The sequence below is a fragment of the Lepidothrix coronata genome, unplaced genomic scaffold (genome assembly GCF_001604755.1).
Source record: "Lepidothrix coronata isolate B3197 unplaced genomic scaffold, Lepidothrix_coronata-1.0 Scaffold152, whole genome shotgun sequence".
NCBI lineage: Eukaryota > Metazoa > Chordata > Aves > Passeriformes > Pipridae > Lepidothrix > Lepidothrix coronata.
In genome coordinates, this window is record NW_016690332.1 from 2,285,123 (window position 1) to 2,309,396 (window position 24,274).

Consider the following 24,274-nt stretch of genomic DNA (forward strand, 5'->3'; position numbering starts at 1 on the left):
CTAATTAACTTATCAAGCCTATTATACAGCCTCCTCAAGCAACAGTGGGGAAAAAAAAGAAAAAAAAAAAACAACCCAGCACATTAAAAATTCTAGTGGGCATGCAACTGCACCATGCTATGCCTGCAGCTCTGCTACTCCAAGATGTACTCTTACCTGTTCTCAAATACTAAGATTGAGCTTGGTGCTTATGTGAAAGATATAAAACCAGGGCAGAATGCTGCCAGAAATAATCTCTAGCAATTACTAGTAATTTAGTAAGTGATATATATCATCCTTCACAACTTTACTGAATAAATTCCCTAGAAAAGCAGACTGTCAAGGTGACACTAAAATGAAAGCTCAGTTCACTTACCAACTATTACGAGTCTCCTTGTGCTTTTTGCAAGATTGGGACTGTTGATCTGAGTTTTGGCTGAATTCCAGTTTGGTTAATTAAATTCCACATACCTGCATCTCCTTTGCATCCCTTTGCCACTGCTAAATGCTATTAAACAACCAACGTGTTACGTCAGTGTCCCCTGGGCCTAACATCAACATGGATCAAAACGTTTCCCCAGTGCAAAGTCAGTGAAAAGCAGCTGGAATCCTTTAGAATAAAGTACTGCTCTTGTCATAAATGAGTACTTGCCACTCAAGCAATTTCAAGTTAAAGAACCATCAGATTGCTGTGCAAACAAGTTAATGCAATTTACATTGCAGCATTTTAAAGAAAGAAATATTTCTCATTAGTAATAACGTATGTGCTCAGTTGCAAATGTCCAACTATTATGCTTCCAGATGGAGAGGGACAAAGCGTTTAAATTTTGTATGCATCTCCAACCTCTTCTGTACCAAATGTAGAGGAAGATGAGGTTTGTTCTGCTCATCAGTTTCTAAAAATGTAAGAATTTTTTTCTCTGAAAAAAGTTTCTCTTTAATTCTTTAATAAAGGTTCTACCTATAAATTTCCAGTAGCTTCTCTCCACATAACTCTCTTACTAACATTTTTCTGTAAATCAAGAAATCTACAACTTACCTGAAGGGAAAGTTTTATCCTGTTGCAGTAGTATGTTCTTTACAATTGTGTGTAAGAGAACAGTGATTCTGTCTGGTAGAAAGTTGAGATACTAGGTTCTTTATCCCCATGGGTTTTTTAAACCATCATAGGCAAATAATAAATGTGGAGTCTTGGAGTAAAACCATTTTAAAGTGAGCAATTTCTATTTGGGTAAATAAGGTTCAGATGTACTTAATCACTGAATTTTCAAGTCAAGTTTATTTGATGTCATATTTCAATAGTTTCTATTTTTACTTCAACATTGAAGAATAATAATATGATAATAGACACATTTTGTTATAAAAAGTAACCATGAAGAAATTCAGTGAATATTTTTTACCACATTGAATGCCACAGCATCAGTAGATTTTCTTGAATCATTTACTGTTTTATACAGACTGTATTAAAAATGAAAGATGTAATACACAAACCACCTGTAGGGTTCACTGTCAGCTTTGATGCTTTTCAACACATTCTGTCTTGAAACGTCAAACTCTTCATTAGTAAGTAAGCAGAACGTATGAGCAAGAGGTATCCAGAGCAAAAATCAACATATCCAACCTTTGTGCAAGATAAATCTCCACGATACTCTCAGCACACTGAAGTTACCACCTGTACCATACCACACAGAAAGTACTTTGGAAAGACCATACTGAGTTCTTTTAATTGCCACATAAGGGCCATTTCTTCTCTTCTTCCAGATAATCCTTGGCTTTCAGCACAAAAGCCTGACCATGCCAACAGCTTCTTTATTTGCTGGGATGCTCAGGTGGAAGTTTAAGCATGAAGAACCTAATGTTCCACAAGGAGTAATTTGAAGGTAAAGATGGGCTGGGAAGTGGTTAATGAGGTTCCTGAACCCAGGTAATATTTCCTAATATGTTTTCAGAGAAGTTGTTTGCCAGGGAAAGAAGAGCAGCAAAAATTACAGCCAAATACCTCACCAGTGTGAGGTCAGTGTATGTGAAGGTCCAAGCTCTTCTTCTGAATGCTGTAATAAAACAGAAATGTATCCATCATTACTACCATCAGTAGCAGTGAATGAGCACCACACAAGCACAAGCAGTCAGTCTCTAGCTGTAGTGTTCACAAATCCAAAACAGCCAAACAGTAGGTCATCTTTCTCAAGATCTCATGGCTCTGTCCAGTAGCAGAGCTAGACCAGAGCACGGCTCTCCTGTTTGATTTTGGTTACAGCTAGCTGTATTCACAAGTGAGGGGTTCTAGACCTAAAATACCTCTCCTTTTACACAAGCAAGTGACACCTTCCACCATTTTTCCCCTACCACTGGAGTAAGTTAGTGGAGTTTGCACCATGTTTTCAGCAGTATTTCTATTTCAGTGTCAGTTGTGCAGCTGTGGATATTCTTCTGGATGTATCTATTCTTTGAAAATAAAACCTCTATACAGGCAACAAAAGATCTAAACTCCTACAAAAAAAGTGTCCCAATCTACTTTTTAGTCTTAACAGGACTTATATGCACTTAGATCCTTTGAATACAATTGCACCAGCATGCAACCACATACACCAGAGATGCACATATTTGCATGTGCATATAATTCTAGCTCAACGTACCGAAAGCTGCGAACTGGTCGGAATATACCGAAAAGTTCTGAACTTGCATTTGGTATTTATTCTACCTATTCTGCACTATGACTGAGGGACATACCTCAAACTAAAGAACTTAACCATATCAAGTTAATCCTTGACAAATACTGTCCAGGATTCATTCTGTATTAAAATGTGAGGTCTGCCAATACTTACTATTGGTCAAAATTGTGCCCTGAGACAGTGGAATTATCATCTGATACTAATCAAAACCTCAGTTCTATCAGATTCAGGAAATACCAAATCTAAAATCTAAACCTTTGGGTTCTGACACTTCCTTCATGCAAGATCAACCAAGAATACAGCTGTACATAGGCTACAAGAGAACCCAGACTCAGACTTTTGGGTTAATCTCAGCATTTACCTAACATGAGACTCCAAAACTTACCAATTTATGACATAAGCTTCTCTGAATTTTGGGTTTCTCTCAAACAAATATTGAGGATCTATTTATTTTGACAGCAACTATCTGCAGACCTATCAGGTAAGATATTAAAACAATTCATCTACAGGAGGATTCAACCCACATAGTCAACAGATGTATTATCTTCTACATTTCCTCTGTAAAGTTAACTGTAGGCAGGCAGTAAGAAATCCTAATAGGTGAATTAGCCCACACATTTAAGTAATATCTCATATGAAATTAAGACATCTTGTAGGAATGCCCATCATTCTCCATTGAATATAGAATGGAATCTACAGAGAGGTCAGATTAAACAATTAAGTTGGCTAAAACTAAATTTTAGACTTAGCAATGTATACACCATACCAGTTTAAAAACTTCATGGTTGGTGATGCCAGTATTTATGGGTTTTCTGTATTTGGGGTAGTGGTGTTTGGTGGTGGTGTTATTACAAGAATGCACCAAGCAAAAGACCTGAGGCACCCTGAAGTATGCTTAACTTAATAGAAAAGCATACCTTAACACTCCTTTTCTCTCACACCTAACAAGAAATTTAACTGGTTGACCTAGCATAGAAAAATATGCATTTTCAAGCTAAGATTTATACAAAGGATTAAACATTTTCCCATAAATTATTCTTAAAGCAGCACAGAACCCTCCCTATCTCTGCTATCATCAGGATTGCACAATTTCCATGAAATCTTCTTGCAGTCTTTGACAGCAAGACTACAAAAAATGTGAACCCGTCGGATTCTGTGCCATCAGAAGCAGTCATCTGCCTCTTCCAAGTCACTAAGTAAGGCAGATATCTCAAGCAAATTTACGTCTCCTCTTCTACATAGCTCTAACCTCTTGATAAGACAAAAGCGTTAAAGACTAATTGTTGTGAACAGCCCAGTTGCAAACATGTACATATATATACACATGTCAATACATGCAGAGATACATTCTTTTGTAACTGAGTATCAGTAAGCAATTTATATTTATTCATGAACTACATCAAAATACAGTAAAGATTTAGAGACCACACTGCTCTGTGTATTTCACCACTGCAGTTATGCCATCCTTAGTCTTGCTTACATTCAGACCCTTTATACCTTGCTGTCGAATACAGCACACTGAATCAGCCAACGGGTTCTGTGTTAGTGTAAAGAATATGCTTGGGGGCTAGGTTGGGTTTGTTTAGGTTTTTTCTTTCTTTCTTTTTTATTTAGTATTCCTACACTTCATTGTATTTTTGATACAATTTCTGAAACAGAGAGTGCTACATTCTATTGTGCTTAAAAATCTTAGGACTATTACAGACCCAAAATAAATTACTTAAGAAAAAACAAAACCAAAACAACCCTAACTGTATTTACCCAATTTGGGCAAATTGTTTCACAAGTGGCAATTTCAAACATCCAAACTATTTAGGTCTGGAACACTGCGCAGAAATGAACTAAATATTTTTTAAGTATAGATTTCACATACAATGAAAGAGTACTTTCAGATGGTGTTATCATTTACTCTTACAGACACTGGTTAAAACATTCACTTCCTGATCCCATAGACTCTCATTATATAATGTTTTAAATTTATATAATGTTTTAAATTTATTAAAGAAGAATTCTATTAATTTCAAATGGAACCAGTTTTACAGCAAAAGTTAAGTATGCAAACATTTATAATATGATGGCTAACATGCATATAACAGGGCAAAGTAGGTTGGTGGAAGGAGGCATATTGACAATTTGAAAGAAACAACATCATTGGTTCCTGTAAGTAGGGCTTATTACAAGTAAGTGAAAAAGTATATGCTTTTAAAGTAACACTGCAAAAAGAGATGAAATATCACAGCAGGTATTACAGAATGATTTGTCTCAAAAAAAGGATGCTTAGTAGTACAGGACTTAATGACAGCTCCCTGCCATGCTTAGTTGTATCCAATAACTAAACAAATCATTGCAACAAGGCAGTAAGTGACCATTTCATTATAGGAATTTCCTTTGGTTTTTGTTACAACATTTGGATAATGTTTATAATTCTGCATTTTTACACAGCTGCCGCAAAAACTAGGAAAAAGCGTTTTTTTCCTGTTATTCCATTACCAGATACTGAACACCTCTTGGTGAAGAAGGAACTTACTTAAAGCTCAAGGTATTTTATCACTTTTGATAGATGCATTTCCAGTTTTTAATTCTGGCATCAAAAGGCTCTCCAAAAGGAGCACTGGCTTCGTAATCAGAATTACCTTTATTATAAGAGCTAAAGAACTAGAGTAAACTAACCTTTTTTTTTTTTTTTTTTTTTTTTTTGTAACACAAGTAACAAACCAAAACTAATCAAGCTGTCTTTCCACCAACCACTCAAGAAGTGACTCATGGACATTAGCTTATCTTAGTTTAAACCTTTTAGCTTTAAAACAAAAAAAATAAACAAAGCAAAGCGTACATTATTTAGGGTAAAGAGTTTAGACACACACAAATTTAACATTTAAAGGCTGCTAAGCACATACTTTCAACATGTACTTTGGTTTTACTAAGACCAGCTCATGCTCCCACTTATCACATGACACACTCTGCTACCACTGCAAAATGAGATGTGCTAGCACTATCAAAAATGTGATCATTTCCTCAATCTGTGGGAGGGTGGAATCTAAACACTACAAACAAAGCTGCAGACAAAATCAGAGTGAAAAAGCAATGTGGTGCACCTAAAACACCAAATAAGACAAAGTTAGTGAATGAACACATTTTTGTTTTTTTTACATAAGTCATTACCACTTGTCCGAGTACCCTTTCACACACATGCACAGATAATGTTGCCTTCTACTGGATATTTTTGTATTTACCCTGTTAGTGTTCCATACATCTTGCAGCACAGTCTATGTGGTAGTTAAATACAGAAAGAGCTGTAAATAGGGGACAGAAAGCAATTCCCTTAAACAAAAAAGCCTTCATAGAGCCAAGGTCCCAACACGAATATATGTAAATGTAAATGCTTGACTTCGGTAGGAGTGCCTACCTTAAAGTGTGGGGGTTCGTTGTTGTTTTTTCAAAACCAACAAATGTACAGAATTTGTCTGACAGAGGGACTGTTTACAGTTACCAACTATATGAACGAAGTCAACATTCACATGGTGTCTCACTAGCACGTGTTTTCAAGTGCCACTATAGAGGCACAAGAGCAGACCTCACATTTGAAAGGCTTCTTGCCTACCAGGAAATGGAAAGCAAAATATGAAGGATGCCGTATCTTCCAGGGGAACACAAAGTGTGTGTGGGAAATTCAGAAAGGTATCACCAGATTAGCATTTATAGCACCTATATGAGTGCTATATGCCACAGCTCATCTTTTATATGATCCTGTTGCTAATGAAGCATGATCTTAGATAATGGTCTGGGCAGTAAAAGGTTGTAGTCTGTTTTACCAGTAGCAGACCTACCTCATCTAAATTTGGCTTCAACCATAAGTCTGATCAAGAAAGACTGGCCAGAACCATTTCAAAATTTAGTTTTGATCTTTTTTTCTGAATTAAAGTTCAGAGGGACAACTTTCGGTGTACTCTATGTCACCAATTGAAAACAAACAAATCCCCCACAAAGGGGAAATGTAGCAGAACAGGAAATTTTCAAGAAGTGATAGGAAATTACATTAAGGTAAAGGCATTTTAACTTAATGAAGAAAACACATGAAGAATTTTCTCTAAGGATAGCAAGGACAATATTTAGGTCACAATGAAAAAGGAAAACAATGACTTTCAATAATAAAAACATTGAGATGCATATTCTTAAAGAACTAGCTTCCCCTTTCATTTACATTCCCACTGACAAATTTTAATTTACAATATTTAACTTCATATTTGTATGAAAATTCTGAAAAATTAGTCTTACAGTGGAAAACCTGAAATGAACCTAACCACAGACTAAAAAAATGAAATAGAATCACAGAAAGGTCAGGGTTGAATGGAGGTCATTCAGTCCAACCCCCAAATAGGCAAACTTATTTTCATTTTTATAGCCAATGAAAACATTTGAGTAAAAAAAAAATAGTGAGAAATGAACAAATTTTAAGAATCCTTGGTGTTAAGTCCTAACTCCAACCCTGGTATAGTAACAATTCTCCTCAAGACATTTCACACCAACATTATTACAAGTAAGTCTACTGTGCCAGTTTTATTACTGTTATCTTTCAAGAATTACTGCAGGGGATATCACATTGCAAGACTACTGCATAGCCAGCATTCTTTATGCTTACCCCCAGTTGTCAACAGAGAAGTAAACAGGAAAGGGCTGATGCCATTTTCAGGAGCAATTGTCAATGGCTTGGTTATCTAGACAATAAATTATATTTTCATAGGTAATAAGCAGCTTCCTAAAACTAATTACATGTTTTTGCTGTGGGTCACATAAGTGGTCATCAGCATAACAAGGAATAGGAGACAGTTCTAGATTTGCAATTGTTCTTCTAGTCAGTAACTTAGTGTCTTCATTTTTTGCATAAGTTTAATTTATTTTGTCTGGGTTTGGTCACCTGTCTACTTACGCACCTAAACACCATTAACAGTGCCTACCACACTGCCTAGCCAGGCTCCCAGTGTAAGTCAGTTGGCACTTTTTTGTCCATCACTCTCCTTCTTCTGTACCTTTAGAAGCCCTGTCAGTTGCCTTCCACATAAGCTAAGAATATTTAATAGAGCAAATGTCTGTCTTTGAAGACACAGCACACTTGCCACCACAGAGATTGAGAGCCATCTGTCCCAGTAGCATGAGACGTCTATCAGCCCCCTTCACACCTATGTTTCCTGCCAGACATCTGCCTACTCTCCTCTGTCACCATGTGTGATGCCGTGTCTCCAACGCTATGGGATGCAGCACCACCCACAATGCTCAAGTGTTGGGAGCGCCGTACTCCTGCCAAACGACTGCAACAGTATTCCATTTCTTCAACTTGACAGGAAGTTAATTCTGCCAATGTGGACAAAGGCGGATATTCCCTAATTCACTGTGCTGCCAGGTCCTATAGGATAAGTTTTCCACAAGCTATTTTATTTAAATATTACCACAAGCATCGAATTGGCCCCACTGCCCTGTCCACCCACCCACTGCACATAACAAGTAGCAGTTTTCACAACGCCATTAACACAACATAGCACGTTTCCATCCTATTCATTCAGCTAAACTTATTTTCTAATCCTATAAAATGCTCAGTTCAGAAGAAAGGAGGAAGGCTTTACTTTTTAAATACCAACAAGATGGCGTGGATCCAACAGTTCCAAGCAGACAGTGCTACAAAGTACTTTCTTCAGTGTAATTCGGAATTTCTAATGTGAGTGCCTTTTCTGGCAGAACGGTAGACTTAATATAACCATGGCAATACAAAGTCTATGTAAACAAATCACTTGACTGAGGTAGAAAGAACCTCAGAGCATAAGACACAGAGAGGCTGGGCCTTTGACAGAGATTCAACATTAAATTTCAAAATAAAAAAAACTGAAGCAGGAAGCTTTCCAGAAAATGAAAGGGAATGTAGTCAAGGTGGAAAAACAACTCTGTTATACTGAAAATCTTGAAATATGCCATTACATGCAAGATGATTTTAAAAGTTTTGAGAAGACATTCCTATTTCTTCCCTAGCCATGGAGTACCAGAACAGAAAAAGACTTATGAACTGGTTAAAGCCCACATCCCTCTGAACTGGCAGAGACTTCCTTTTCAGTTAACAAGCCAGCAACATAAGCTATCTTTGTCTTTGCAGTATCTATATCTTTAGATAGGTGTCTTCTGAACACAAACCCTAAACCAGCATCAAATATATCCTTAAAGATCAATATGCCTAACTGCCATTAAAAAAATCCAAAAAACCATTTCTGTTAAAAATTTGCCTATTTTGTTAAATCAGGATCACAGTGTTTGGTTTTTGCATATTCAACATAAGAGGGAAAAATACCGCTTTTCTCTATAAATTTTTTTCATGTCACAAAAGAATCACTCCTACACAGCATTCAATATTCAACTGTACAGTACTTTTTTTTTATCTCCCTAAGCAGTTTACCTAAGTGGTAACATAAGGAAGACATATATGTAATCCACCTGTATGCATTTGCATCTGCTGTATCAGAGAGACCTTGTTTCCTACACACAGTGCTGGCAATGAAAGGCTTTGATGCCAGCATGCATTCCCATGTGTTTCTGCAGAGCTAACTGTAAGAATGCTTCCTGTCAAAAAGGAAATGAACCTTGTCACAGCTGGAAAATCATCATCTATTCTCCCTGTATAAGTGGTCTGAAGGGATTACATTTCTCAGTTACTGTGTTAATTTAGGCTTTTAATGCCTTTTATCATGAGTATTTAAGGCTATTAGTTAGGAAAGATTGATATCACTATGGAGAAGAGCACAAAGATTCCTATCAAACCTATATACAACGAAATACTTCAGTCACTAGTTTATTAATTTTCAATTATTTACTTATATTCCCCAAATGATAGTTTGCTGTGTCAAATTAATTTACTAGCAGCCAATACTGCATAACACAACATGATCATATGAGATTGTGGTATTTTTATGTTTGAATGGTCCACCTAAGTTTTCTAGAAATTATTTATCTCTGTTGTGTAATCTGCTACTCTTTCAGGCCTGCAAGTGGAATTTATTTAAAAGGGGGGGGGGGAAGCATACAAAAATTATGTATGTGCTTATACACAGAGAGGATTCCTAGGAACTAAAATTGTAAAACATTTGAAAAGACCGATGCAGATCACAGATGCGGTGTTCCAAATCCTTGATTTTCCAGATTCTTCCCCATACCATGCTTAGAATACCTCAAAACCATATAGATCTAAGCACTTAGAGTTCCTCAAATTTCAGCAACAGAGGAAGCACTGGCTATTCACAAATTCAAACACAAGTCTTTAATGCTGTAAAGTCACATCTTTAACACACAGTAATTTCAAAGGGACAAAGACAAGCACAGAAGTTTAAAATCTTTGCCTTGTGGAAGTCAAGTATAGCAGGTTTGAAAAGGTGCACCTCTATCCAGATTATTGACAAGCGCTCAGCAAAAGGACACATACCTGTAAATAATTAATTACTGAGTAAATACTATTTCCAAATACATGCATTACATTCACATGTTGGATGTAATAAACAGGATTACTCATTCTTTAAACACTTTATAATGAAAACACAGCTATTTTCACAACATTTATGAAGGCAATTAAAGTCCAGCTATTTTGAAAACAAAGCATTTTAAAAAACAAGGAAATTAGTTTACATTATACTCAAGAATTCTACTGGTAAAAGTATTTCTGCTAATTCTAAAGTAAGAGTGAATCATACAGTTGATATTTTATGCAACAGTGTTCAAACAAGAAAGATGCAAAAGGGGATTTAATCTTCAGTTGTTTGTGTGCATTAACACTTTCTTGCACAACAAAAATGAAGCTTACATTGCTCAAAGAATAAAAGCCCTTAACTTGCATGAGAGAACTTAACTACTCAGGGGAGTTGTTGAAGTGTTTGATGAAGAGAAGGTGCTAAAACAGTGACCTCAGTAGAACCAAGGGCCAATATGGAAAAATCTGGGATTTAAACAGCAGGCTTCAAGATGAAAGCCAACTCTGAAAGTCAAGCTGTGCCATTCTGTGTAACTATTTGTAATAACTTCCCCCGCTTCCCTGAACATTTCTCATCTTTAAAGTAGAAAAACCACCACAAAAAACCTCCCAAAAAGTCAAAGATCTAGAGTTTTAACTCCTACAGGATAGGCAGAACCTTTTTAGAGCTACGAAGCAGAGCCCAAAAATGCAGAGGCTATTTTCTGTAATACTCTTGTGAATCCAAGTGTAGTTCAAAGGGGTAACATACCAATTCATGGACTTGGAAAATATTTTTTGTTTTCATTTCTACTCATTTAAATGAGAATTATAACTGTATATTCAATGCATTTAAAGTCATTTCATAATGACTTCATAGAACAGTCTTTCTGAAATGCTTTGTAGAAAAGTAATGCTTTTTGGAATTTCTAGCTATTTCAATTACTCTTTAAAAAGAAAGTGTAAGCATAACTGCCTATTTCCAGCCCATTTAATAGCTTTAAATGAAAATTTCAGAATTCTGATAAAGTTACCATCGTAGGCAGCACTTGCAGTGCAAAATCCCCAGAAACAGACATGTTCTCTTTTTTTGAAGGAGAAAAGGAGGGTTGGTTAAGTCTTCTAAAGTTAAGGGACAAAAGTCCAAAGGAACCTGGAATATGGATGATTCAGCCTTTCATTCCTGACATATAGATAAGGTGCATCTATCTATACAGTGGGACATTCTAACCCATTTAGACCAAAGGGTCTTGAATTCCCTTGATCAAGTTTTAGACTCCATAAAGGTCCCACAAGCATTATAACACTTAGGATTTTAATGAAAACCATTAAGGCAATACTATCAATAAATCAGTCCTGTTAGGAATCAGCTTCATTCTTCCCAGTTAGCTTTTGAACGCTGATTATAGGAGCTCACATTCATAGATGCCACTATGATCTGCCCTTCTTTTATAGGAACTCTTGGATAGAACTCAGCAACTGAAAAGAATAGACTGCCCTCTCTCTGTGGCTTCTTGCTAACTCCTTGATCTCTAACTTAAACAGAACCACAGCCAAACATTTTCAAGAAATTCACAGTGACAGGTAGTAGTCAGCATTTTCCCATAAAGTTACAAAAAATCCCCACTATACTCCCAATCAGTAATGTGGTATGCCTCCATAAAGTTTTAGATGACAAAACTGTACTTTGTGGCTGAAATAAGGCAATAAAATTTGGTTATATTGTTTAGCATCACTAGAATTCCCTGTGAATTCAGAACTTTAACTCCCATGCTCTGTCAGCAGTATACACAAGCCACCCTTGTACATGAATGCATTAATTATACATGAATTAAAAGCATCATTAGTTTTAGTGTATCCTCAGATTTATTTTCTGATGAGAGAAAAACGTCTGTGAGAACATTATTCTGAATTGTAATATTACATTAACTTGCAACATAGAAAATAAATATTTGAAACACATTAAGTAAGACTTAGGTGACATTAATTAATATTGTCATGGGGTTTGGTTTTTTGGTTATTTTATCCTTTAAAACATACCCAGAACTAATTGCCACAGTCATAAAAATCTTAAACCTTCATACAGAAACAGAACTGCGCTTTTTATAAACTTGACATAGATTTTACTAAATAAATTTTACTGCTTAATACCAAAAAGAATGAAGACTTCCAATTCGTACATTCCAGCTATCCTTGTAGCAAAATAGGTAGAAATCATCATTTTAAACTCTCACATCGGTATGTAGCTCACACTGAGGATCTCAGGCAAAAAAGAACACTAGAAAAGCGTTTGAAAAGTAAAAATTCCCCTCGGACGTTGTTCATTTGCTGCCCCCTCCTGGCGAAAAACAAACAAAGCGCAACAAGACAGCAAGGAAAAACAGCTGGTTTTCCAAGTCCCGTTAGGAACACTTCACTGGTAACCTTGTGACGGCAGACCTTTCTCAGTTTAAAAGAATTTCTTGAAGTTTTACAGCATCAGTAGACTCTCAAATATGCTTTCCAAGTGACTGTGTTAGGCATAACGGGAGACAATGCTGGGACAAAGAGAAAATGAGGCTACTTACTTTGGCACACTGGAGCTCTGTGTGGTGGCACAGCCCGGGTGCTTGGAGTCACAGTCAGCATGGCAGTGTTGTCTGGAGGTCATTCTGCCATCAGCTGTTCACTCTGTGCTGCAGGACACACAGAGTGGCTGGAGCTTTGTGCAATTGAGCTCCCCACAACTGGAGACAGATCCTGTTCTGTCCCGGGGTCAGGGCCTTCAGCAGAAAGAATTAAGAGACAGCCACGGGCTAATTGCTGGTTCCAGGAGTTTGCACTTCAGGGGGGCTGTAAGAAAGAAACAGTGTTGACATGAAGTTTGTTTTACTGTACAAAACTAAGTCAAGCAAAGCTCAAGTCAGGACTCTTATGCTCAAGTTCTTAATCTTTGCAGTAATTACAAGCAGCATTGCAGGGAGAGGTCCAGAGACCCAGTCCAAAATGTGCCCTTTGCTTTCGAAACAGAAAGGAAGTGCGTTCATCAGATGACACGTTTAACATGTAACCTCAGAAAAAATTTGGATTGTCATACTCCACTGGTTCAAAAATAACTGTGGCAATGATACAATAATGTAATGTGCTTAACCTTATACTTCTCCAACTTAAAACAGAGGCAAGTTTTCTTAACTGACTGCTTCATTTAAAAAACAAACAAAAAAAAACCAAACAAAAGATGGATGCCTAAGTGAAAGGTACATCAGCAGCACTCTGGTCTACTCACTACCTACTAACAAAGCTGCTAGCTTACTTCAAGTAATTAGGCCCTTGACTAACCAAATCCAAATTCCACTTTCGCCTCTTTTTTTTAATTGTACCAATTTCAGCAAGCTCCTAAAACATGTGTTTATTTCTTTCCATGCAAGCAATACCAACATCAAACCAGGAAATCCAGACTCAGTATAGATAAATACTTCAGCCCTAGAAAACAGTGGGATAAAGAAGCTATTTGGGGAAAAAAGTTTGACAACTTGAATTAATTTATAATACATAACTGTAGAAGTGACTTCTCTAGTTAAACTATTGTGAAAACGTTTTCTAATAATGTATGGCCATTAACAACAACAGAGAAAAGAACACGCCCAAAACCAAATTCACATACTTAGAAGAAACCTAGAGAAACAGATGCACACAAACTTCTCTATCTAAAGATTAGGAAAGTTATCAGAATATTTTGTAATGTCAACTCATGGACAGGTGGCTACCAGATATTACTATTTTTTCATCAAAAAGAGAGATCTTTTCAGAATAATAGGGAAACATCAAATGCCTTCTCAACTTCTCCTTGGAAGAAAGGATGCACTTGAGGTCAGGCAAAGTGTTGGTGTTAACTCTTGAAACTGCAGACAAGTAGAATTTTACACTAACTAATAAAATTGGTGTTCAATAAACATGCCTCTTAAAAATGCAGCCTTGACTACAAAGGAAGCTGTTTTTTCACCTAGTTAACTTGTAGAATTCCAAGAAGTCTCACAGCACCTCTCTTGGCTCTTCCAAGAGCTTATCTCAGTGATTCCACTTTGTTGTTCCTTGTAACAAAATGTAATAGAAAACCTTTAGCAGCACCTTTTGATCAGCGCCTGGTTAATTTTTTCAAAAGCCTGGTACTATATCATAAACCAAGTAGAAGGCAGCTATTTGAACAGGGTACCTTATTTTGTTCAGGTTATCCAGGAGCAACTTTCTTATAAAAATAAGTAAGTAAATAAGTAAACAAATAAATGGGCCAGACTATCAAAAGTTCTGCAATGAAGGAACAAAATAGCAAGTTTTGCTGTAATAGAGGTGGTACCTATTGTAGGTATTGCATTTAAATTAACTTGAATCCTTCTTTCTAGTTGCTTTTGTGTTGGAGCACACAGGATTATCTTCAGGCTTCTTTCTTCTGTCCCTCTCTTTCATTTGTGGGTCTGGTTTTTTATGATGGATTTGTTTGTGATGTCCACTCATTTGATGTCTGGTTTTGAATACTTGGTCCCAAAATGAAGACAAAACTGATGTAGAAGTTCTGTGATTTTCCATACGCTCCTTCAATGCTTCTCTGGATTGCCAATTAACATATAAATTACATAAACTAATTAAAAAAGAAACACAAAATACACTATCAACCAGTATTTTATAATACCATCAGTGATGGAAAGACTTTAAAATCTCAGATATTATACTTTCAGATGAAAGACAAAGTTGTAGAGAAAATAAACCTTGCTCCTCATTTTGTATTATGTTTGTGAAACACACATAAAATAGAGCTTCTCAAAAAAAGCCATTTTTTGGGGTTGTCTTTTGTTCATTTTCTTGTGTTGTTTGTCTGTTTTTTACCCTTTAGGACAAAGTTAGATCCAAGTTAAATAGAAGTGATTTTGAGGAAAGAACTGCTCTATTTTACTTTTGCATATATTGCAAATACAATGAATAGGCAAGTGACTTAGAGAAATGTTTAACTGCCATTCACACACACCCAGGAAGTACAGATTGTCATTACTGGATGTACAATTGCATTATAAAATTGCTAAAGTTCTGCTTGGCTCAACAAAAGATAAAACCAAAAGTAGGTAAACACAAATTATAATCATAAAAATGACAGCATTTGGAAAGTCACTACTGTGTTTGACACACTTGCCACAACAATAAATATCCCTTTCCTTTCAAAAGTGACAATGCAGGAAGGAAAAGCATGATTTTAAAGTATCTCATTTGACCTGAATCCATTTGGTTTACCAGATTACTATGTATTTATCATCCAAAGGCTTTATCCAACAACACACATTTTAAGTAGTTGCCTTTTCTAAGTTTCCTCAGCAAAACTTCTAATGATCACTATATGTGTAGATAAAGAACAAACAACCATTTTACATAATACAGTCATTATATTGCAAGGAATTGACTTATGTCATGAATATCCAAATATTGTTAAAATAGCATAGAATTCTAATTACACTGTTAAGACTAATACAAACATCAATGAAATGTCAGCCATTTCCAACCTAAAATATAAGCTTAAGAAACACAGTGCTGCATATATACTTCATAAAACTAGGGGAAAAAAAATGTAATACATGATTGAGAAGATAGCCAGTGTTTGCTTCAGAGTAAGGGAAATACTTTAATCTGCAGCATTATTTGGCACAGAATCACTTAATTTGACAGTTTGTATATTACTGCTTTTGTATTAGCAACAAAGTAGCAAAGTACCCAAAATTCTCTTTTCCCTCCCCCCTAGTTTATACACAAGATATAAAATCTGATGTTAATTGCTATATAAATAAATCAATCTCAAAACAGTTGTACCCACTCTGAAGATGATTTGTAAAAACCGGAACCTGGTAATGTGAGACATTTCAGCACACTGCTATTTACAGAAAGAAAAAAATAAAGACTTCTTTTCCTCACCCAGTTTCATCAAGCCTTATGTATTAAATTGCCAATTCTTTTTAATGTGATGACACAGCAAGCATCAGATTACAAGAACTGCTGGATTATGGAGTCTCTAATGACTGAGAGAAAAGGAAGAATAAATTGCCAATTTTGTGACCATTTACAGATTAAAAAATTATTCAAAATCTTATGGGTTCTTTTCATATGCTGTATACAAGACAGCATTATGAATAAACAAACACTTACCTGACCCTCTAATTCAGTGTACACCAGTTTCTCCAGCATGGTTCAGTGGTCAAGGCACCACCAACACATGTAAGGATATTGTGATGGAGCTGAAGCCAGTGTGACCCTAAAGGGTTTACATGTAACAGGACCTAAGGAAGAAATAGGTGGACTTTTATATAGCCATGGTATGTATGGTACATACATGGTGTATAGCAATGTACAGCCTAGTAACTCAGAACACACAGCAGCTGCTAAAGAAGATGCCATTTTTTGTAATTTTTTTTAGTATGTTAAGATAGACTCATAACATATCTCCCACAACACAAAATACAATCTATATTAAAAAAACTCAAATAAAATTTCAATCCACTGAGATTTCTAAACCAAGAAATAAAAATTAGGAATTGCCAAAATTAAAGTTGCCTTGGTAACCTTAATTTCATTGTTTTTTGTGTATCTTCTCTGTTGTCTAGAGAATAAAAATGAAGCAGTACCCATTCTACACACTGAATTTCAAAAGGATCACTGGAAGCAGAAATTTATATACAGTCAAGTCAGGCAATTGAAGATTTTTCAAGTGTACCCACCCACACAGATGAGTACTTGGCTTTTTAACCTGTGTCAAGAGTTTTCTTAACTTCTTTTTGTGGTTTTGTTTTCTTTTAAATGTTTAATGGGTTTTAGGTTTTATTTTTTAAATCAAAATACCTAAGAAGTTAAAATATAAATTTCAGATTTCACAAAAGGGGATCATATGTATAGGCCAGAAACCCCTGTTGCTTGAACTGATTGTCATTTGAATAATGGCAGCAATAGTACACAGAATTGATTGTGTAGCCTATTATTTTAGTGCTGGTTCACATGTCTGAGACTAAATCCTTTCTGTCCACTTCAGACCAAACTGCTGCCCAAGTTATTCTCATTTTCTGAGACTTCCCATTATTTTACTCATTGCCCACTTTGCCCTGTCCCAGTAGCGATTTTCCTAACATGCCAAATTCTGCTTAAGTTCATCTCCTCATTTCAGCCTTTTCCTCTAGTAACTTCTCACAGGTTTTCTAGCTCCACCAGTCTTCAGTATTCAATTTTTTTTATATGCTGTCTACAAAAGAATTAAAAATCTTTGCAAGCCAACTATCAAAGAAAACTGGCAAGTTTTCTCAGATCCTGTCCCCGCCTTCCTAAAACAGTCTGTCACACCCAGCTTCCTGAAGTAAGGTATCATTTTTGTTCACTGCATTTTTCAGAGATTGTGAAGATGCCAAATCTCAACAGATTTTTGCATCAGGAATGTGGCCTTTTGTCTATTCTAACAGATGACACCATCTGAAAAATGCTTATATATTTCCTGCAAGCCATGGACTATTAGGGCTTTTTAAATAAAAGGTAACCACAGTCCTATGGTTTCCACTTGAAAACATTATGAACAGAAGGTTTTCTCCATATGTATTCTAGAAAATCGGCTGAAACATTTTGGTTGATTTGTTCTTAAAGGAAAAGTTTTAGTTGTAGGCAAAGAACATGGTAAGAAATTTCAGTCAAAACAGTTTAAACAAACAAACAAAAAAAAAAGACAGAAGAACCAGTGAAAATAGTATCTTTTAAACAAATAACAACACTGGTAACACGGCAGATCATCTAGAGTTAAAAAAAAAGCAGTGTGGTTTCATAACTCTAAACACAAAGTGTGCAGTTATAATACAGAAGTGAGAGATGTAGGTACATCATAAATTCATTACTGATTTCAGTGAAAGGAGCCACTTTTAACATAATATTGGGGAGGGTATGTATAAATCAGCATGAAGAACTGCTGCTAGAGATGTACAGCCTTTACCACTATTAAAGAAACTTAGAAAATCAAACATTGATGGTGTAAGAATGCACAGTTCCCCCCCGCTCCATTTTTGTTCACCCTCCAAGAGACAAAGCTAGATAGAGTTCTTTGAAAGTTGCTTTAGGACTTAAGAAGTATTGAAGCTAGGCATAAGAATTGCTCATTTGATGAAGCTGAAGTTAATATATATCGATTGATAGGCTGCTATACATTTTCCAGTAAGATTCACCTTGCTTCACTTAATGAGATTAACCGAAGACAGCAGTCCAAAATCAGAGACACAGGGACAAGTCTCTTCACATAGCTCTGTTCTACCACAAGTCTAGGTCTTTGTAGGTCAAGATGTGAGGAATTGAAACTGATAACAGCATGAACTGCAACATGCACTTTTGACATTGTTAAATGTCCAAAAAGGAATCAGAAAGAGAGTGAACTCTTGGGTCGAAACAGATCTAAATTGAATATTGAACCTGGTCATCATTAAGAGTATTACAATTCTGGTGTTATTCCAGTTACATTGACACAAAGCTAAATCCAGAAAAGCTTCAGACATGAAGCATTCTTCAGCTTCGACATGTTAAGCAGTACAGTATCCCCACCCCCAGTCTGATAATACAACAAACAATAAAAGTGTGATGTAATACAGTCTTCCTTGTATGAAGAAAGGATACCTGCCTCTTGTAGATGGAAATAAAGCTGTCACTGAGTAAGATGAAGCAAGACCAGTAAGGAAGATAAACTTATCACTACTAACTTAACAAGGAAGAATTTCCTTTTAAACTAACAGACAACTAGCTATGCAACCAAGCAATTATCAATTGCCAAAATAAGCCCATCAGAAACTCAAATCAACATAAAAACTATCAAAAATCCAAGCATCTCATCATGTCCTGCATCCAGATTCCCTGTATTGAGTGTTGTTGCCTTCTTTTTTCCTCTACCTACTTAGCTGCTCAGTTGCTAGCTCAGTGCAGCTGCCACAGCCCACAGCCCACTTTGTTTAGTGCCTTCAAGCAAACTGTAAGAACTGTAAGAAGTTCCTAGTCCTTCCCCCTGCCGTTCAAAACACAGTTTCTAATCTACCTTAATGAGTTTTAAAGCCTTCTTCCACCAATTAAAACAAATTTACTTGTACGTACACTTGCATTAAGCAAATATTTAGCAGTGGGGAAAAAAGGGAAAATAACTGGAAAAATCATCTCTGGCATCTTGCATTCAGTACATCGATACACTTTGAAAATGCAACTGTGGTTCCACAGATGTTTGCAGACCTTAATCCGCTCCTTGGCTGTATTAAGGGCCACAGTTTGTTACAACAGGTTAAAATCAGAGTAAATACATTAATTTAAAATAGAAGAAAAACATTTATCCATGTTAAACAATTATTAACATAAATATTCAAACTGAACTCCTAAGTAGTTTAAAAGTATTTTGTGCTTATTAAGTAACATGACGCCAACTTTGGCTGAGATGCACAGTATTTCAGAATAAAGAGCAATCATTGATTATGAAGACATAATTTGACCATGGGGCCTTTGGCAGCAAATCCAAGGTTAGCTCAGCTCTACGAATGCTTAATGCACTCCCAATGTCAAAACAGAAAAAAAAAACAAATCAAAACACAATAACAAGGAGCTCTCAAAGATTTCAAACCACAATTGAAAATGATTTAGCAAAATAAATCCTTACAGTGGAGTTATTTTGATGTAAAATATAAAGCATATGAAAAATATTGAAGGAACAGATACTTAGAAAACATCAAAATACCCAAGCTTCAAAGGATTACTTTTAGTGTACACAATGTACTTACATGTCCATTTTCTTCTAAGTACATTTGCTAACAGTCTAAATTTGGTCTGGAGAAACTACTGGTTGGAGGTTGCCAGTTTTGCAGAAAGGATTTCAGTTTAGTGGGAAATGGAAGCAAGATCACTAATTGTTTCCTGTAAAGGTTTTAATATAAAAATCACTCAACTTTTGTAGCAACTTCTGAACACTTTTATAAGATTTGAGATTCAAAGGCCCAAAGTTATGACAGGCAGCGTGAATAATCTTTCTGGTCTTTTGCCTCTATCCCTGATGCAGATAGAAGACTGTCACCATACAGCCTACACAACTATCAACAACTGTTTTAATTTAGAAAAGTAAAAAACAAATAACATCACATAATCTCATACAAGAATCTCCCAGAATGACAAATTGATAACTTTGTCCCAGGTAAGAAATTAGGAAGAATACTTCAGTGTTTTAGCAATTTGTACATTTTTTCCCAGTAACCACTTAGGCTTTCACATAGGTCAAAAGCTACAACAAGTATATTGTACCAAATAACTAGCAATTAACAGCTGAAAGGTGCTACTAAGTTAAACACAAGCTTATGCAAGTGCGAAGCTACTTTTAAAACTTGTTTCCAAAACTACCCCCATAGCAAGCAGGAAGGCTCTTACACCCATTTTATTAGCTCTGCAAGCACAACAAATCAGCAAAGGACAGTTTCTTATCATGTTACACATTCTTCCTTTAATGGAAGCTTCCTTTAATGGAATGAAATACCTGAAAAAAGTTAGAAAGTTTCTTAGTTTCTTTAATGTTTCTTCTCCACTTCAAAAATTTATAGAAATTAGCATGCATTAAAGAAATATTTAGAAAGGCTTCCTTTGCTCACATTTATCATAAAAATGTAAACAATAATCAGAACAAATATAAAATATTTACAATTCTATACTGCTACTGACTATTTTAAAATTATTATTTAACCTATTAAATTTTTCACCAAAAAGCTAAAATTAAGTAAACTTTCTGCATGTTAACATAACAGTGAATGGTAAGTTATAATTTTCAAAATTCATTGCCCCCAGACATAATGGAAATTGTCAAAAGAGTATCTCGAAAAATCTAGTCCCAGGTTTTCTCACTTCAGCTGTAAGGGAGATGGATTTTTGATCCCCACGTCTCCCATCGAAAAGGAATGAAATTACTCATTCAACAGGCAATTTATAATTTGTTAATAAAAACCAGATATCCTTTCACTTACAAAAACATAGTTTGTACAAACACTCATGAATCTTTTCGCTGTTGTAGTCAACTTTATTTTGAAATACTGTGAATTGCAGCTGTCTTTCCATGTGGTTTCCTTCCCAATCCCTTAGAGAAGAAATTATACTGGCCTGCAGCCTTGTTGTTGGCTTGCAGTGACACACAGTCAAGTGGAGATGCTGTAAGTCTTTGTGAAGCAAATAAAATACTTGTTTTGCTTTTAGTTCTAACAATTACTGTTTTTTCAATCAATTTTTCACCAGAAAGCCTGCTACAACCTTCCATAAGAATTCTATCTCTGGCCCTTTCAAACAGTAAAAAGCCTCATAACAACCCAATGTATGCCAAAGACAATGAAGACACCAAAATTAGCCTGCGTAACATATAACCAATCTAAACCCTTCAAAACCTTTACTGTGACACAGATGCAATGCTTGGCCTGGCTACAATTACTGAAAGCCCTGTCATTGCACATTCCCCAATGTTCCTAACACTCTCAGTTTTCTTACCTGACCACTGCCACAAACTCCAGAGCACACCCATGAGCCATCACCTTATTTCACAATTCCCTGTTTTTTCACTAAGCCCTACTGAGCAATCAGAACCAAATCAGTAGTTCAAAGTATAAAGCAGGAATTTTGTTCATATTAACAGAAGCAGGCATGGAAACCTTGCTAAAATCAATTAATCACTGCAATCACCCACAACACTGAAAGGTTAACCAGAACAGTGCCCAGACTACCTTTGTACACAATTTTTCAAGATTTTACCTACTGACTAAATGCATAGCTTTATTGAGGGCAGAACACTTGGAATTAGTAACAGAAACATTATTTAACTAATGAGAGAAAAAATATAAAAAAGTATAATAAGTAAATAAGCAACATCAATAGTTAATGCAAAGGTAAATGGTACAAGAATACTGGAATAATGTCATTTTGTGATTTAGGAGACACAGGTTATGTTACTCAGTCAAGGTCTTCCATTTATAAATGGAGACAATATTTAGCTATTAGCAGTGTCACAAAGCTTGAAACAGCTAAAAAAAGCATTAAGCTTGATAGAAGTACCTTTACAGTAATGTTAGAGCCATTAAAAAGCTAATAATATTGAAATAATTGGAATATGATGGTCAACTACTCCTAGAAACATTCAGAATCCAAAATATAAAATGAGATAGGATTTTTCAGAATGAAGGAATATCATCTAAATGTGAACATTTACAACATATTTTTAGAATTTTTGCAATTCTTACATTTTCTTCGCTTAAACTAGCATGAAGATATTTTACAGTAGCTTCTGATGGTAACACTTACAGCTCACACTGAAACTCTGTAATAAATTTTGTATTGACCAAATAAAGTTATTTGCACAGATAAGTTTATAGTTGAGGAGGCAACTCTACGAGAATGAAAAACAAAATCTGACTTACTGGTAAAATCACCGTGCGGACATCTAACCATATCCCGATAATGGTAAGCAAGCTACATGAAGATTTCTCATCTGCTCAGTTTCAGAAGACGACAGATAGACCACGCACTGGGACGAGGTTTCCTCTAATGGTTGTTTTTATTCACTCTCCAGGCATCTTGTGACATAAAAGCACTTTCGCAGATGAGGCACTGGTAGGTTTCTTTTATCCGCTTGTGTGATTTTTCAATGATTTTCCATTAAGATCCACTTGGTCATGAGACAATAAATACATTTAAAACCACGATCCACATCATGACCCTTTCAATGGATTCGCTCAGCATCTTTTGGCTCTAGTGCTCTATTGCACATGTTGCAAAAGTGCTGCCTTCTCTCAGAACCCAGCTTTAAGGCACAAGCATCTTCCACAGAACGAGCTGACCCTTCACATCAAGCTTGCAGCTATTTTTGTTGTAATGTTTACACCTCGATTCAGCTTTAGCAGTTTTTACCTCTCCAGCAAAGGTCTGAGTTCTAACACTGTAAAATGATAGAGATGCTAAGACTCACAGACTGGGCTTCTCCATCCTTTCTCTTGGAACATAGAAGAGAAGTCAGCACCGCAGGGTTCCTCAAGCTGCAAATGAGCTGCTGCTTCTCCAAACAACGTGTTCACAGGAGTGAGAGGCATGAGGATTATGCTCAGGCTCATCTTACAATAGCGAGGACTCATATTTTGAGGCATTTGATACACAGGCAACAGAACAGCTATTTTTTGCAAGAGTTTATTTGCTTTCATTATTTTCATCTCCCATGCTATATGACTCATTTTCACTTTCGTCCATTTTAGGATACCCTGAAATTTGACCTGCCATATCTGTCTCACACATTTGAGCCAGGTGCATCCTGATCTTACTTTTGATCCTCCTTATTAAATGGCAGAGCTTGCACCTGTATATCTCCACCTGAAATATTTCCACCAGACCAGGCAATCTGGGCTTCAAAAAAGCACAGCGGCATGTTGTGATGTCCTTGAGGTGATGTGCAGGTGCATTGACAGAAACCATTGGTATTCGTAGTTAAATTCATTAATTTTCTGTAGTTGCTAGTAGACGAATCTACAAAAGACAATAAGCAAAAGAGTTAAAATTCACTTATCCAAACTCTAAGGAGTCTCTAAGGCACTCTAAGTGTCCTACCAAAAAGCTAACGTGCAGTGAAATCCAAATTCAGATTCCAGTCCTCGGGATGTCCACAGATTTTAAGACTATCTGAAAGAAGTGAGAATTCTTCATGAGAACAACGATGCCATAAATGACTACTCAAGTCACCTGTTGAAATTAAGAATTAATACAGATTAATAATTTTATGGCATTTCTGTGTTAAGTTTAACAGCAGCTCCTGTTAAGAGACCACGGCAATAGTAATTTTAAATCTAATACTGATCTTAAAAGCCAAGCACGCTGGTGAGAAATCTGCACCCCTCCAACCCAACAGCCATCATCACATGCACATCCCAAACACAGCCCAACATCCCGCCGCCAAAGCCCACCAGCCTTTTCCCAGAAGCCTGGAAAGGCAAATTAAGCGGAACAACGCCTTACAACAAGACCATGAAATCACAGAATGGTTTGAGTTGGAGAGGACCTTGACGATCCAGTTCCAACCTCTGTGCCATGGGCAGGGACACTAGAACAGGTTGCTCCAAGCTCCAGCCAAGCC

At 36.2% G+C, this 24,274-nt stretch overlaps 1 protein-coding gene across 1 annotated transcript; it reads right to left on the minus strand.

The window, feature by feature from the left end:
* Nucleotides 1–1,260: 1,260 nt before the first annotated feature.
* Nucleotides 1,261–24,147, minus strand: LOC108504090 (zinc finger protein 808-like). The gene is given in 11 exon segments (XM_017828714.1): nucleotides 1,261–2,116; nucleotides 2,616–2,628; nucleotides 6,182–6,248; nucleotides 9,126–9,158; nucleotides 9,161–9,251; nucleotides 11,546–11,664; nucleotides 12,898–12,960; nucleotides 14,490–14,743; nucleotides 16,291–16,421; nucleotides 22,575–23,670; nucleotides 23,752–24,147. Coding segments are annotated over 8 exon segments (873 nt in total). The 5' UTR covers nucleotides 14,692–14,743; nucleotides 16,291–16,421; nucleotides 22,575–23,670; nucleotides 23,752–24,147; the 3' UTR covers nucleotides 1,261–1,831.
* Nucleotides 24,148–24,274: the final 127 nt, after the last annotated feature.